Source organism: Tauraco erythrolophus, chromosome 4 (genome assembly GCF_009769465.1).
Source record: "Tauraco erythrolophus isolate bTauEry1 chromosome 4, bTauEry1.pri, whole genome shotgun sequence".
In the NCBI taxonomy this organism is placed as follows: Eukaryota; Metazoa; Chordata; class Aves; order Musophagiformes; family Musophagidae; genus Tauraco; species Tauraco erythrolophus.
The window spans coordinates 58,406,058-58,421,525 of record NC_141468.1 but is presented as its reverse complement, the minus strand read 5'-3'; the positions used below and the strand labels follow the sequence as shown (position 1 = coordinate 58,421,525).

The following is a 15,468-nucleotide window of genomic DNA, read 5'->3' as shown; positions in this document are numbered from 1 at the left end:
TGAGCGCGGAGCGCCGGTAAGGGCGGGCGGCGCCGGTTCGCGGGGCCGCTGTGGGCACGGGCAGCCCCGACCCCTCCGGCGGCAGTTCCGCGGCCGCTGGGCCTCGCACGGCGCGGGGAGCCATGTCGGAGTGGGTGTCCTACTACCGGAGCGAGGGTCCGGAGGAGGAGGAGGACGAGCAGCAGGAGGAGGCGGCCGAGGCGGTCGGTAAGGCGCAACCCCCCTCTCCCGTTTCCCCTCACGGCGGGCAGCCCGGAGCCGGCCGCCCTCGAGGGTCAGCGGGCGCAGAGGGCCGCTGCTAAAACTGTTTCCCCCCATTCCGTAGCGGACTATAGGTCCTCGGGTCGGGACAGCCTCATTTTCTTAGTGGATGCCTCCAAGGCCATGTTTGAGTCCGACGGGGACGGGATGGCTCCCTTTGACATGACCGTTCAGGTAAGGCTGCTCCGGGAGCCTCGGGGTGCTTCGCAGACGCTCCGGGGCCCGCCTGTGGTGCCGCCGTGGGTATCGCTGCGCGGTTCTCGCTCTGCCTCGTCTGCTGGTGTGAGGTTGCCGTGGAACTGGAGCGACGCAGGTGGCTGAATGGCTGTGGGTTTGGAAAGGGCCGTTGCCTGGGGGGCCGTGTCCAGAGTTGGGTGAGGGAAGTCTTTATAGAATGAGCGATCAATCCGTGTTCAGGGTGCTATTTTTAAGAGATGTTTATTTCATTGATCTCGTTAGAGAAAGGGAATGCTAATGAAAAACATAAGGCTCTATACTCAAAATCTCTCAAAAAAACAAGATTCCAAATTATTTCTGCTGGTGAAGTTTAGCTTAAAGCATTTGTTACAGTTCTTCTGTTCACTAGAGTCTACTTTTATAAACTGTTAATTGCCAAAGACAAAACTTTTGCACCCTCACAGCAACTGATTTTCTTCATATTTTGACCTGTGTGCATTTTTTTCAGTGCATCCGGAATGTGTATACCAGCAAAATTATTAGTAGTGACAGGGACCTCTTAAGTGTCGTGTTCTATGGTACAGAAAAGAACAAGAACTCAGCAGATTTCAAGCACATCTATGTTCTTCAGGAGCTGGACAATCCAGGTAAAGGCAGTAAAGTCATATGAAGGTTATGTAGAAAGATAGAGTAAGGAAATCTGCGTCATAGCATTGTTAGCTGTTTGACTTCAGAGAGGTCAGTTACTATCAGATAAATAGAAACTGAGGTGTGTTGTGGGGGACATAGTTTTAGAAATTTACTGAAAGCTTAGGAACTTAGTGGGAGCTTAGCTTTTTCTGTTGTAGTTGGTTCAGAACCCTTCCCTATGTCTTTTCTTCTGTTTTAATGTGGTGGTTCACTTGCTGTCTACTAAGCCTCAAAGGATCTCAACAGAACTCTTGAAAGCCCATCATGTGTCTGCTGCACTTCAGAAAAGTGGGTGTGCATGCTAATGCACCACAGATTCCAGCTGATGGAGAATATCACAGAATGGCTGAGGTTGGATGGGATTTCTGAAGGTCATCTTGTCCAACCCTTCAGCTCAAGCAGGGTCAGCTAGAACAGGTTGTTCAATATGTTAACCTCTTTGTGGTGTTCCATCTCTTATTTTCATAATAAGTTTTGTAATTCCTGAATTTAGCTCTTCCATTTTCTTAGAATTTCTTAGAATTACCTAGCATCTGCTTGATAACAAGTGCCAGTTGCTGAATTGGAAAAGGTAGGAGGCGGAGTGCAAAGAATGCATGCTAGTGGTGATGAATTCTCCGACAGTGGAGAGTCTTGTGGGGGGATTTTGTCTACTAGCTTTTAATAGCAGCCTCTATCTCTGAGGAGGTTTGAATTCATTTTCTAGGAGGTGCAGGTTTAATAACACATGGGGTTCTCCTGAAAGAACTGTGCTTTGTCCTAGTTTCAGAATTAATTACGATGGGGACCTGACAGGATTGCCTTAGGTTCTTCTCCCTTTTTTGGCAGTGTCATGGTTTAGCCCAGCTGGCAGCTAAACCACCATGAGGTCACTCACTCACTCCTCTCTCTCAGTGAGAGGAGAAAAATGTAACAAGGCCTGAGAGTTGAGATAAAAACAGAAGGAGCAGCCACCAACCATGGCCTCATATGCAAAACGTACTCAGTTTGGGGACAAATTGATTTAATTCGTTAATGGCTCATTCAGAGAGGATAACAAGAAACAAAGCCAGATCTCAAAAAACCACCTTCCCCCCACCCCTCCCTTTTCCCCCTGGCTCTACCTCCTCCCCCAGTGGCACAGGGGAACAAGGAATGAGTGGGTTGTGGGTCAGTTAATCACACGTTGTTTCTGCTGCTCCTTTCTTAAAGGAGGAGGACTCCTTGCACTCTTTCTCACTGCTCCAGTGGATCCCCTCCTTATAGGACAGTCCACAGACTTCTCCAACATGAGTACTTCCCACAGGATGCAATCCTTCCCCATCAGATTGCTCCAGTGCAGGCTTCTTCCTCACGGAGTCACGGCTTCTTAGAGAGCTGCCAGTCTGGCATGGGGTTCTCCACGGGCTTTGGATGCCTCTCTGCCTCGTTGTCAGCCTCCAGCAGCTCATGGAGACCATTCTCTATGACTTCCTTCAGGCATAGGCATCTCTGCTCTAGCATGGGGTTCTCCAAGAGCTGCAGGTGGATCTCTGCTCCACCGTTAATCTCCACAGGTGGCAGGGTGGCCACCTACCATCTCACCACCGGTTGCAGGGGAATGTCAGCTACAGCACACCTCCTCCTATTCCATTTTCACTGTTTTTGGTGTCTGCATGGCCATTTCTCTTAGGTCTCAGTCCTCTTGATGAACCTCAGCAGTCCCGGCAAGACAAACTCCTCCCAGAGGGCGCCCCAGGAGCAGGGCACTTCAAAGCTCTCTAAGCCATGCCAATGCAGCCATCTCCAGTCAGGTAGCCAGCTGCCTGCCCAGGGGCCCAGGCCCTGCCTCCTCTCTCTTCAGTATAGGTCCAGCCTCCATTTGGGCTTCTTTGTCCCTGTCTTAAATAGGGCACTCACAGAGGCGATGATTGGCTTGGACCTGGCCTGAGGGGATGGGGAGGGTCTCACCTGGCCAGAGGCTGGTCTGACAGGTTTTGGAGCTGGGGAAGCTTTTCACAGCTGCTTACAGGGGCCATTTTCACAACCCCTCCCATGCTACTAAACCCCATTGCGTAAAGCCATCACATTAAGCTTTTTACAGGGGCCATTTCTGCAGCCCTTCTTGTAAACCCAGCACAGAGAGCAAGTGCCTTTAGGCTTCTTACACTTTTTCCTCCTCCTTTCCTGCTTGCCCTTTTCCCTGTATTAGAGGCAGTGGCTTCGCCATGCTGATAAAGACAGTGCAGGTGAAAGGTGGGTGTTGTTAAAAGGAAGAGAATTGTATATTTGCTGCCCCGGAGAGCAGCATGCTCTAGAAAAGGAAGAAATACCGTAATTATTATGTATATAATTATGAACACATGCTATTAATTAAATGGCAGCTGAGGAGATGAAAATAAAATAGTAAATGGAGGGGAAGGCATTTTCAGATGAGGTTTCAAAAGTGCTGTAGAATTTGGGTGAAGGACAAAGGAAGAAGTTCTGCAGAATGCAGTAGCTGAAAAATAAAAACTCATGTCTCTTGTAGAGTTATGGGAGAAAACAATCTACTGTTAGACAGGTGGGAAAAGGAGTCATAGTTGAGCTGGAGTAATCCACAGAGCTTTATAAAAAGGCCATCAACACCTGCCCTGAATGTTACTGTGCTCCACTTGGTAATCTATGTGCTGCATCTGACCTCTAGGTGGGTTGTATCTGACATGAGGAGCAAGGGAGCAGGAGGAATTCTCCTCCTTCTCAGCATGCGTTGGAGATGCAGGATGTATTTCACCTCCTCTCCTTTCTCTGGTGGTGCAGCAGTCTACCATGCTTCTGCAGTGGGTGCAAGTGCTGCCTTTCCTGCTGAGCACTTGTCCTTTCAATATAGGGGTTTTGTGATATTTTGGTCCTTGCCTGTTTCCCTCCCCCAACAGGAAAAGCCTCGCATTGGTGTCAGGGCACTTTGTGTTCTCTTGGCCCTTGCAGGTGCTTTCAAGTGGTAACTGGCTTGCAATATTGCAAATGTTAGGCTGAACAATTTTCTCAGCCAGGTGTTGGAAGGCACCGCCACAGAGGTGCTAGGGGACGTTACTCAGACATCGGCTGCAAGGGACTCCCAGTGTATGTTTAGAAGAGTCTGCGGTACTTCTGTCAGTATTTCTAAGCACATGAATGCTCTTATCCCCCTTAGGTGCAAAGCGTGTTCTAGAGCTGGACCAATACAGGGGAGACGAAGGACGAGTCCTTTTCCGTGAGACCTTTGGCCACAATGCTGACTATTCCCTGGGTGAAGCGCTCTGGGCCTGCTCTAATCTCTTCAGTGATGTCCGAGTCAAACTGAGCCACAAAAGGATCATGCTCTTCACCAACGAGGATGACCCTCATGCCAGTGACAGTGCTAAAGCCAAGCTGGCCAGGACCAGAGCGGGTGATCTGAGAGACACAGGTTGTTATTTTCCCCTTTAATTTAAAGCAGAATAAAAGCAGATGTTAACTGCATTGCAAGTTTGTGGGGAAAAAAGAATGTAAAATCCTCAGAAGTGAGGAACCTTTCTGAAGCTTTCTAAATTAGAAATTTGGTTTCTAATCTAAATTAGAAAATCTGTATCCAACAACTAACACTTGTTTTCTAGGATCTCTTTTTCTAGTCTGGTAGCATAAATCAGGACTTGAGAGGGCTGTGGGAAACAAACTCTTATTTCATTGTTCCACCATTTTCCAGGAAGGCAATAATAACACTAAGTTAACTCAAAAGGAAAATGACTTTAATGGCTCCATTTTGAATTAGCTAAAGAACAGCAACCTGAGCTCAGACACTGGAAAGCAAATGCTTCACTAGTTCAACTATGTAACTGAGATAACCTGGTGTAACTGATAACATGAGTAACTGATGTAGCTGATTTTTGGAGTCAGCAGATGTGCTGGGTCTAGAAGCTGTGTGTGAGGCTTCCTTAATCCATTAGGCCTTATAACTGGGAAAGGGGAATTTCTGAACTCACTACTTCCCTCTATGCCTGAGGTAAGATTATGTTTTATAGGGGCTTGTCAGAGCTGTTTCATATGCAATGTTATCCAGATTCTTAATTAGGGAGGAAACTTTATCTATGCTATGTTGTTTTGACTGAAGTTGAAGAATCTTTTGCCTCTTTACCTAGAAACTTTCATATCTGTTGCAGGTGACAATTTGGAGCTTATTCTTGCCTAAATTCTTTGCTTAGATAGAGAAATCTGAGGGTGCTGAGAACATGCTGATGTAAGAAAAAAGCAGTTTCTATGATCCTCCTCCTCCTATATCTTACTTTGTTTCTAGGTATCATCCTGGACTTGATGCACTTGAAGAAGCCTGGAGGGTTTGATATCTCTTTGTTCTACAGAGATATCATAAACATAGCAGAGGATGAGGACCTTGGGATCCAGCCTGAGGAGTCAGGGAAACTGGAACATCTCATGAAGAAAGTACGAGCAAAGGAAACAAAGAAACGGACTTTAGTCAGGTTTGTGCCTAATTATGATATTTCATTCAATGGAGGCACTTGATGTTATTTTTAGACTGTATCTCACCTCCCTATTCTGGAATGATTGGCCTATAAAGACATCAGTGCTTACATTCCTCAATCTTAATTCCTTAGTCCAAGATCGGTGTTTCTTCCATCGCTTCCAGGGATATTTGTCCTTGGTGGATGAGAAGAATGGAGAGTGAAGCTATGCCTACTTTTTTCCTCTGTGTGACATCTCCTGTATTGAGATTGGCCAGAAATTACTGTATTTTTTTTTAAATTACATAATTGCCAAGAAAAATACTTACAAAAAAATCTGCAACATGTAAAATAGTTAGTTTATAGTGAAATCTGATTGAAATGAGGCTTTTCTTTCTAGTGGTAACTTAGAAAAATCTCATCTCACTGTGACCGGTAGGTCTTTTGGCCCATTATTAAATAGTTATACATGGCCAGTCTGTCTAGGCACTCAGTGTGAATTCACACAGCCTTAATCTCTCAGTACCTTGAGATTAGAGGTACTTACAGAGAGATTAAAGGGATCTTGACAAAACAGATAGAAAGTATTTTTGGAACCACACACTCCGCGTAGCAGTTGTTTTTTTTAATGAGTGAGTTCATAGCAGAATGATGTGGAAGCACAGTAAGGAAATGAACTTCACAGACTAGTGGTTTTTTTAATATGTACCTGAGCTGTTGTCACTGGCATTCTTGCTCCTGCTCACAACTTTTTCCACTTCTGCTAATGTTCCTCAAATTTTCTAATAATTGAGGAGGAAGAATCCTGTACCAGTGATATCTTTTGGAGGAGAAGAATTAACATTCACAGTAATTCACTGTTCTGCTCTCAGAACTTGAAGATTACCTCCAATTTTAAACTTCTACTTCTGAATTTTTTCTGTAACTTCTGATTCTTTTTTTTTTTTTTTGTCTTAAATCATGGTATGGTTTGTCTTGGTGGGGTTCTTCTAGGGAATTTTGCCTTCTGTGTGAACAGCTGTGTGATTTCAGAGGTCACGCTGTATTAAGCACAAGTGGGGTGCCCAAATGTGAGCTTGTCCTGTGCTCTGCTTGAGCATAGCTGCCATTCAGAGTGAAAAAAGGTGAAAGAAATATGACAAATTGTGTTTAAATCATTTTTATGACCAGAAGTGACAGCATTATAAGAATGTTTTTATACAAGGGAGGTTATGACTCAAGTAATAGTATGCTTCCATGTGATTTTTGGGGGAGGAAAATAGGAGGAGGTTAGAGAAAATAAGTTATGTGAGGAGATGACTTTCTTTTGCAAAAGTAATCTTTCGGAAGTCTCAAGTCTGTATCTGCTTTTTCACACAGGTTAAATCTTTATCTGAACAAAGATCTGTCACTTTCTGTGGGTGTTTACAACCTTGTTCAAAAAGCTTATAAGCCATATCCGGTGAAGCTTTATCGGGAAACTAATGAACCAGTTAAAACGAAAACAAGGATGTTTAATGGAAAAACAGGCAGCTTGCTCCTGCCTAGTGACACAAAAAGGGCTCAGGTAACGTATCGATTATGTGCCTGCTTTTTCCTGTCTCCGTGATGTGAGGGGGGAGATGCTGATTCTCTTGCTGATTTTTGTTTGTATTCACTTTCAAGATCAGATGCGGAAATATTTACATCTGTATGTCCCTTGGGGATAGCATGGTCACTTTGTAAGCTATGTAAGAGTGAGAGTGTTTCTTTGGCATGACTGTCAAGGGAAAGCATAGCCACTGGTGGAAATACTCCCAGGAACGCAGGTAATTTCCTCCTGTAAGGCAGTACCAGGTTGTCAGAGCCTGACCTTATGTGGCCTTGTGCTATCGTTGTCCATGATATCTATCGATTCATTAGGAACAGATTTTGTCCATTTTATTAAACATACAAGTATGAATCACAGGGAGGGGTTGGAGCTCTTTTACAAACAAACAAACAAAAAAGGCATATTACCTTTGTTTTTTGTTATTTTATTCTTTGCTTTGCCTTCCTGCCTGATAGTTTGGCTGATGTAGATGGAGTGTCACGTTTTGTTCAGGCACAGCCTTATTTCAAAGCAGGGTATGCAGTTGCTAGGTGTATTGTCCCAAGTGCACCTTGTGTGTCCTTCCATGCCAAAGGCTCTTGACATTGTTGTCTTAAGATTAAATACTAAGTTTATTTATACTGAACATTAATTTCTTGAAATAAAGTACCGGAGGTGAACAGAAAGCTGAGCCTTAAGCCCTGATGTCTAACTTCAGCAGCTGGACTACAATATGTTTTCGGTTTTGTGACGTATGAATGATGCTTCAAAAGTGTTGTTTCTCAGTCACTGTTTCTGCCAGGAATGGGTAGCTGACAGGTATCTGCTGAAGCAAGTTTAGAATCAGACAGGACGTCTGAAAATGTGTGGTTCAACCCAGTCCAGAGCAAGACTCGCAAAACCAGATCAGGTCGCTCAGGGTTTGTGACAGCTCTGAAGAACTGCAAGGATGAAATACGACAGGCTCTCTGTGCCAGGGCTTAACCATTGGCTTAGGAAAGTTGTCGTGGTTTTTGGACTGAGGATCGAGACAAGAACCGAAAAAGGGAGCACCCACCAAACATGGTCTCGGGCAAAACATGACTCAGGCTTACTTCTTAAAACGAAATAATTTATTAACAGTTACAAGAGACACAAGGGAACAAGAAAACCGGTTACTAGGAGAGGAGAAAGAGAAAACAAGGCCCGATCTTAAAACAACACCTCCCCACCCCCTATTTTCCTTTCGTTCCTGGCTCTGTCTTCCCCCCAGCGGCGCAGGGAGACAGGGAATGGGGGAGTACAGGTCAGTTCATCCATGTTGTTCACTGCCGCTCCTTTCTTAAAGGAGGAGGAGTCTTTACACCATTTTTTCCCTTGCTTCGGTGGATCCCCTACTCACAAAGAAAAAGTCCCCAAACTTTTCCAGTATGAGTCCTGCCCGCAGGATTGCAATCCTCCCCATGGATCGCACCAGTTCGGGCTTTACCAGTCTCGGCCTCTTAGGGAGCTGCTGCCACTCGCGTCGGCGTGGGTCGTCCCACGGTCTCCAGATGCCTCCACGACCTCGTCGTGCATTCCATGCCCCATTATCAACAGTACCTGGTCGCGCATCCCCTGCTCCACGACCTCTCCTGGGCTCAGGCATCTCCTTCCCGACGTGGGTTTCTCCACAGGCCACGAGTGGGTCGCTGCTCCGCCGAGTACACCCTGGCTGCAGGGGGGCCGCCTGCCATCTCACACCGATTTGCAAGGGAAGCCTCAGCTCCAGTACACCTCCTCCTGCTCCATCTTGGCTGACCCGGTCGTTGTGGTTGTTTTCTCTTAGATATTAATCCTCTCTGGGGGAGCTCGGCCCGGTGGGCACCCCGGGAGTGGGGCGCTTACCGAGTCCCCCATGTGGCTCCCCGGCGCCATCTTGAGCACATGGCGCCGGCCCGGGCCCGGGCAGCCGCCCGGCCGGGAGCCGGGAGCGAGGGCAGCGCCCTCCTGCTCTCTCTTCGCTCCTGAGCAAAAAGCCCTTTCCCGCCCCTTTGTCTCGACTTAAATAGGGCAATTCGCAGAGGCGCCGATTTGGCTCAACCTCCCCCGGGGGGGATGGGACTCAGATCTGGTGGCACAGGGAGCAAATCCCCTCCCCTGCCACCAGAACACCCCCCCACACATCAAACTATCACAAAAGTGCATTTTGCTAATGTCCAGGTGGAATGTCCCTTGAGATAACGGTCACAGACTGTGACTTGCCATTTCTGTATGCACTAATGGTGAGAGTTTGCTCTGTCTGGTTTATAATCCCCTTTTCAGTAGTGGAAGACAGCAATTGCATCCTCTTCCTGCTTCCCCCCGCCCCCTGCATTTTTTTTTTTTATGGTGGCAGCACTACTATCTGTTCTTCCCTGGTTTAGACATATGGAAACCGCCAGATTGTACTGGAGAAAGAGGAAACAGAAGAAATAAAACGGTTTGATTCTCCAGGCTTGTTTCTGATTGGCTTCAAACCACTTTCAATGCTAAAACAGCACCACCATATCAAGCCCTCCCAGTTCATCTATCCTGATGAGTCTCTAGTAAGTGGTAAGTAAAGATGGCAAGAGAAAATTGACCACTTTGCTTTAGGGTAGCCAGCTGATTCATAAGTGTGTTTGAGTGGGGATCACTGAGTGTAAAAATCCTTGTCTAACTTAAAAACTTGCTAATGTTAAAAAGCATGGAATTAACTGTTACTGCCCCTCTCAGCTGCAGTTAATTCTTTTCAATAGCAGAAGAGCTGATTGAGCTTCATGTTTCATCCAGCAAGACAAGCAGCTAATCAAACTACGCAGATGTAGTCCCAAAATATTTGGTTTTGTTATTCACAAAAGTGAAGGGTCCTAGTACCTGACAGGAAGGCAAAGGTGGTTAAAAAAACAAACACAAAACCCCAAACCAGTGAAGATAATTGCTGTTTTTAAGTCCGTATCAGTTAGGAGCAGAAACATAATACTCAGGAAGTATGGTTGAATTAATAGCACTTTATGGGCTTGTAAAGAGAGGAAAGGATGCTTAGGACTGCTTTTTCTCCCCTTTTTATGTGTGTATGTAAGTTTTATCTAGAAATATAGTATTAATCCGTCCCAAGCTGCAATAGTGGAAAAAAAAAAATTCCAGCTCCTCAGTCTACCAGTAGAGAAAGAGGGCTGAGTTGTGACCAGATGCTTTGCAGTGTCTGACTAAAGAAGAACCTTTATGCTAGTTTCTCCAGCTTAGTAGTTTCCTGAATCAAACACTTTACTTACATGTTAGTCTTTTCCTGACTACCATATCTGGTAAAATAGAAAGCAAATGTGTACCTCGAGAGGAATATTGCAATCTGAATTCTTAGTGTGTTACTTCTTCAAAAGATCCAATGATATGATGCTACTGTGATGTCCCACCAGACCAGAAGAAGGCTTTATAGGTACCTATTTCCAATTTTCAACTGTATTTCATTGCTCAGATACTAGTGATTTCATTTCTTTCACTGGAACTCTCACTGCTTTGGTCAGGAGAGACAATAATGTTATTTTTATGTAATGTTATAAAAAGTTGTTTTTTACCTCTGGAATATTAAAACCATCTCAGAGAAGTCACAGGTATTGAAACTGTGATGTCTAGGGTTACGTTCCTGAACAAAGGGACAAAGCTGTCAATCTGACTAATACAGTCTTTTCTCTGCAGGGAGTACAATGTTATTTAATGCCTTATTGATGAAATGCTTGGAGAGGGAGGTGATGGCACTGTGCAGATACACCGCCCGCCGGAACACTCCCCCTCGCTTTGTGGCCCTGGTTCCCCAGGAGGAAGAGGTGGATGAACAGAAAGTGCAAATAGCCCCTCCAGGTACGGGAAGAGATGCTGCTTTTCCGTGCATGAGTGGATGCAGTCAGCATAATAGCTTCCTCTTAAAAGGTGCTACTCCCCTTAAAACTGGGGAGAGTGCTTTCCAACATCTATTTTCTTCGGTTTTGTCATTGTAACCATCTGATGTTGAATCTATTTTAAAAACTCCAGTTGCATCAGGTGTAACATGGCTACAGTATTTTTGCAGCTCCTACCTTTTTTTAGCAGATTCAAGTAACTGACTTAAAAATTAAAAGCACTTTTTTCTGTTTGCTGACTAGATGGAATGTCTTTCCCTGAATTTTATTATATCCTTGGATATAATAAAAGCCTTAAATAAATAATCTCGCATACAGAGCCTTGCGCTGTAGCAGCTGAGTGGGGAACGATCAACGAGCCAAGGCAGACTCTTGCTCTTTTCCATTTCTTACCTCTTTAACTGGAAAATCCCCTCTGGGAAGAATGTGAAATAGGGATTGACGCTGCTTGTGTACAATGTAAAGCATTTCAGAAATACAATGTAAGCATTAACTTAATTTTCAAACAAGCCTTTTTCGAGCTCATATCCAGTGAGAGATGGGGAAAGTGCACAAGTTGGTCTCCTGTATAAAAAGCAGGCAACAAGTTTCCAGCTTAGCTATACATTTAGTTTGAATGTCTTTCAAAAAGCTATTAGTAATGTTGGTTATATACATTGAGATTGGGATTGAGTGTTATGCTGTAGGTACTAGGAGGTATTATGGACTGCTGTTGTTTACAGCAAAATAGTAGCTAGTTTGGGGATTCATCAGACCTAGCTAATAAGCATCTTGGTCTTTCCCATAAATTACTGTTTTGAGGCGAAGGTTCTGCATAACTGTTCTCTGCTCTGTCTTCTGTGTAGGTTTCCACATCATTCTGCTACCCTATGCAGATGACAAACGGAATGTTGATTTTACAGAGAAGGTGCCAGCCAGTCGGGAGCAGGTGGACAAAATGAAGGAAATAATTCAAAAGCTCCGATTCAAATACAGGTACATGGAGATGGGCATGGCAAGGGGTGGCATGGGGAAGAAAACAACACTCTTGCTTGCTCTGTTGCATATGTTGTTCAGCTGTGGTGTCCACAAGATGGGATTTTGATGCATTTTGATGCAAATTGCTTCTCTTAACAGTAGCTTTGTCCAAACTTTATTCTTAATTATTCTGAATACCCAGGCATCGCATGCAGTATGTAGCATGTTCTGGAGTTCTTTATAGAATTGCTCTTGTTCTCTGGGCTGTTGTCATTTGTTGCAGAGGTATCACATTTTATTGTGCTTCTGCCAATCTATTGCAGATCAGACCTGGATTGTTTAAATTGGAGCACTTTAGAGAGAATAGTTCGGCCTTTTTTGTTATAGATAAGATAAATTTCATGAAGTGCTTTTATGGGAGACTTTTTCCTAGGTATGTGGGAAGTAGCATAATTGGTATTGAAGTAGGACACCACTGTATCCGTTTGTCTCTCACGGCTTTGTAAGTCTCACACAGCTTTCTAATGTGGTTGATGGATGACGGGATAGTGGTTTGGCAGGTAAATTGGAAAGAGGAAAAGCAGTTCTGATGAGATGGATTTTTACGTGGGAAAGAAGGGAACTTTTACTTTGAAATAGATTGGTGGCAGATCTTGTGTGTCTTGTCTGTCTTTTTGGCAGCATGCATTGACATTTTGGGGGATTCTTGACAGGACTGATAGCTTTGAGAACCCAGTTTTGCAGCAGCATTTCAGGAATCTGGAGGCTTTGGCGCTGGATATGATGGAGCCAGAACAAGCTGAGGATCTTACAAGTGAGAATTATTGGTGGGTGCGAAGGGAGGTGGGGTAGAGGGCTCTTGACTTTGTTCTAAGTCGGAGATGTGCTACTACAAAACCAAATGTCTTTTGAAAAATATTTCAGTTGTGTGCAGTTCCAAGGTGTAGAATTCTGGATATATCCATTCTGAAATATTAAAACCTTAGTTTCTAATGCTGTTACTTTTAAGCTAAAGGAAAAATTGCTCACTTTACCCTCCAAAATTAAAATTGAATCACCTTTTTCTATGGTGACAAATGTTTTCTCTGAATTTCCTCTCTTCAAGAGTCTAATGAATTTATCGATGCAGATATAGAATTATTCTGCTCGGAGGCATTGATGCCATCTTGTGGCCAAGAGAGTTTCTATACAAGAATACCTTGTCGGAGGATAGAAACGTACTCCTGGAGGAGCAGTTCCTTTTTAAAAATTATGTTGTACTCCAGCAGTACCGTTAGAGTAACTATTTGTCTCTTCTGAAGTGATGCCTAACAAATAATCTAGGTCCCTGTGCTAGGTACCATACAAATACATGACAGAAACAAGCTGTTCTGCCTCAAACTACTCACAACTTTGGATAGAAACCTGTTGTATTTTAAACGGCTGAGGTTAGACCAGGGTCATAGTGCAAGCAGCTAGGAGATCTTCTATATCACTTCCACCATGTCCGTTTTGTTCCACATATATTTCTTGTTCAGGGATATGTGCAAGTCCATTACCTGTGTATAATACAAACTCTTGATATTACCAAGAGCTGTAAATTTCTCATTTGTGACTATCGTAACACAGGTCTTTGCATTTTGCATGCTTGCAAGACACTTGCCTGTTAGTTATTACAGAAGCACAATTGTAACTGGTGATGGCCTCTTTAGACTTTCCTGTGATTGCTCTAGTTTTGGGAGACGGAATCTTTCTCCTTTTCTAGTGCCAAAGGCTGAAGAGATGGACCGCAGGCTGGGCAAACTGGTGGAGGAGTTTAAGCAGCTGGTTTATCCCCCTGACTACAATCCTGATGGGAAGGCTGTAAAGCGAAAACAAGGTAAGTAAGCATGGTGCAGACATGCAATGTGGTGTCTGTGCTCTTTGTTAGAGGCTTCTACATTTTCAGTTTAAAGAAGCTGCTTGTGCAATAACTCTTTACTCATCTCCACAACAAGGTGGACTTATATCCAGTGGTGATTCTTAAAGAGTAGAGGATATTGTGGTATCCAGCTAGAGAACTACTGGAATGAGAAACTGCATAGTGAAAAACCAGAGAAGTATATGGAGCAATGTGGGTAAATTACTGCAAAATAGATATTTGTTTATTATTATAATTATTAATAACTTTGGGTTTTTTACAGCAGAGTAGTAAAATCGTTTGTGCTTTCTATTTGGGTTCTTAGTGAGGAATCAGACTTTTATGCATGGGCTGTTTAGCAAGTCCAAGATAGGCATCTTTAGGGCTAAATGTCTAAGTACATGTGTAGTTTGAAAGTCTATGAAACTGCATAAAGGGGGAGTGTTGGTTAGCTGAACTCCCTGTGGAATAGTTACTTTCTCCTGTCTAGATGAGAATCCCTTAAAAGTTTCATCTTGGGGTGATCTTTCATCAGAAGACAGTTTCAAACCTGAGTTTGAGATCACTCATATCAATCAGATATACTATATGACTTACGTAGTGTACGACACCTACTTCATAAGACAAAATATGGAAACTAGGTCTGTGAGTGTGTAGGTAGCGTTCAAGTACCATGTGCTAATAGCCATTAACGGTGGTACATGTGAGAAATGTTGATGTCTTTCTGTTAAGAAACTTTAAAAAACCTTAGTGATCTAAAATTTATCTTTCTAGCTTCTGATGGTCAAATTGAGAAGAGGCCCAAGGTAGAACTCTCGAAAGATGAGCTGCGGAGTCATGTGCAGAAGGGCACTCTAGGCAAGCTCACTGTACCTGTTCTGAAGGAGGCATGCAGGCTTTATGGGCTGAAGGGTGGAGGAAAGAAGCAGGAGCTCATGGACGCACTAACTGAATACTTTAATGAGCACTAACTGGGAGCAGAAGGCCCTGGTAGACTTCTGGCTGCTTCAAGTTTCGGTTGTCTTATGTGGATGCTGTGTCTGTTTAATCTTGCTGTGGAGGAGAAGATGACTAAATGTTGCTGAATCTAGCAGCGGAGAAACTTCTTCCTCTTAGTTGTGAAACATCTCTGCAAAGTTGGATTCTGTTCACAGTAGCCAAAGGCAGAATTAAATTCCCTACTAACTCAGGTCGCCCACTGCAAGTTAACACAGTTGTGCCTTCCCAGTTTCTTAATAAAAGTTATTTTGGATTTTTTAGTTTGCAACACTGGCTATACCACCTTTGCATCATAAAGACAGCAAAGCTCACTTCAATGTGAGTAAGAAAACAAAATGGTCTCTGTTAATGGTACCATACAAATTCAAGCAGCAGGTCAAGTCTGTGTGCTAAAAGAGGGTATAAACGTGGTGTGTAACTTTCCTACTCTCCAAAACAGCCGGTCAGTATCAGTACTTGTTATCCATTTGGGTTCTTTTCCATCATGGGCATTATGAAGATCACCAGCAGATCATAAAGGAGAAAATCATTACTGGGAAAACAGTAGCCAATCCTTTGGGACAAAAAGTCACCTCTTCACCAAGCTGCACAGCCAGGTCTTCGATTTTTAAATGGTAATAGCAAAAGCTGGTTTAAAAAAGGAGAGAAAAAAAAAAAAAAGGCCAT

At 43.9% G+C, this 15,468-nt stretch overlaps 1 protein-coding gene across 1 annotated transcript; it reads left to right on the top strand.

Moving 5' to 3' along the window:
- Positions 1 to 122: 122 nt before the first annotated feature.
- On the top strand, positions 123 to 15,440 carry XRCC6 (X-ray repair cross complementing 6). Its single transcript, XM_086611017.1, has 12 exons — positions 123 to 207; positions 326 to 435; positions 947 to 1,085; positions 4,259 to 4,513; positions 5,378 to 5,561; positions 6,903 to 7,089; positions 9,477 to 9,645; positions 10,768 to 10,929; positions 11,813 to 11,942; positions 12,638 to 12,738; positions 13,669 to 13,782; positions 14,578 to 15,440. The coding sequence occupies exons 1-12, from the start codon at positions 123 to 125 to the stop codon at positions 14,772 to 14,774; spliced, it is 1,833 nt and encodes a 610-aa protein (XP_086467143.1). The 3' UTR covers positions 14,775 to 15,440.
- The last annotated feature ends 28 nt before the right edge of the window (positions 15,441 to 15,468 follow it).

Coding starts and splice junctions, on each gene's coding strand:
- XRCC6 (XM_086611017.1), top strand. CDS start 123: ATGTCGGAGTGGGTGTCCTACTACCGGAGCGAGGGTCCGGAGGAGGAG. Junction 7,090..9,476: donor GTGACACAAAAAGGGCTCAG/GTAACGTATCGA, acceptor TCCCTGGTTTAG/ACATATGGAAACCGCCAGAT. Junction 12,739..13,668: donor ACAAGCTGAGGATCTTACAA/GTGAGAATTATT, acceptor CTCCTTTTCTAG/TGCCAAAGGCTGAAGAGATG.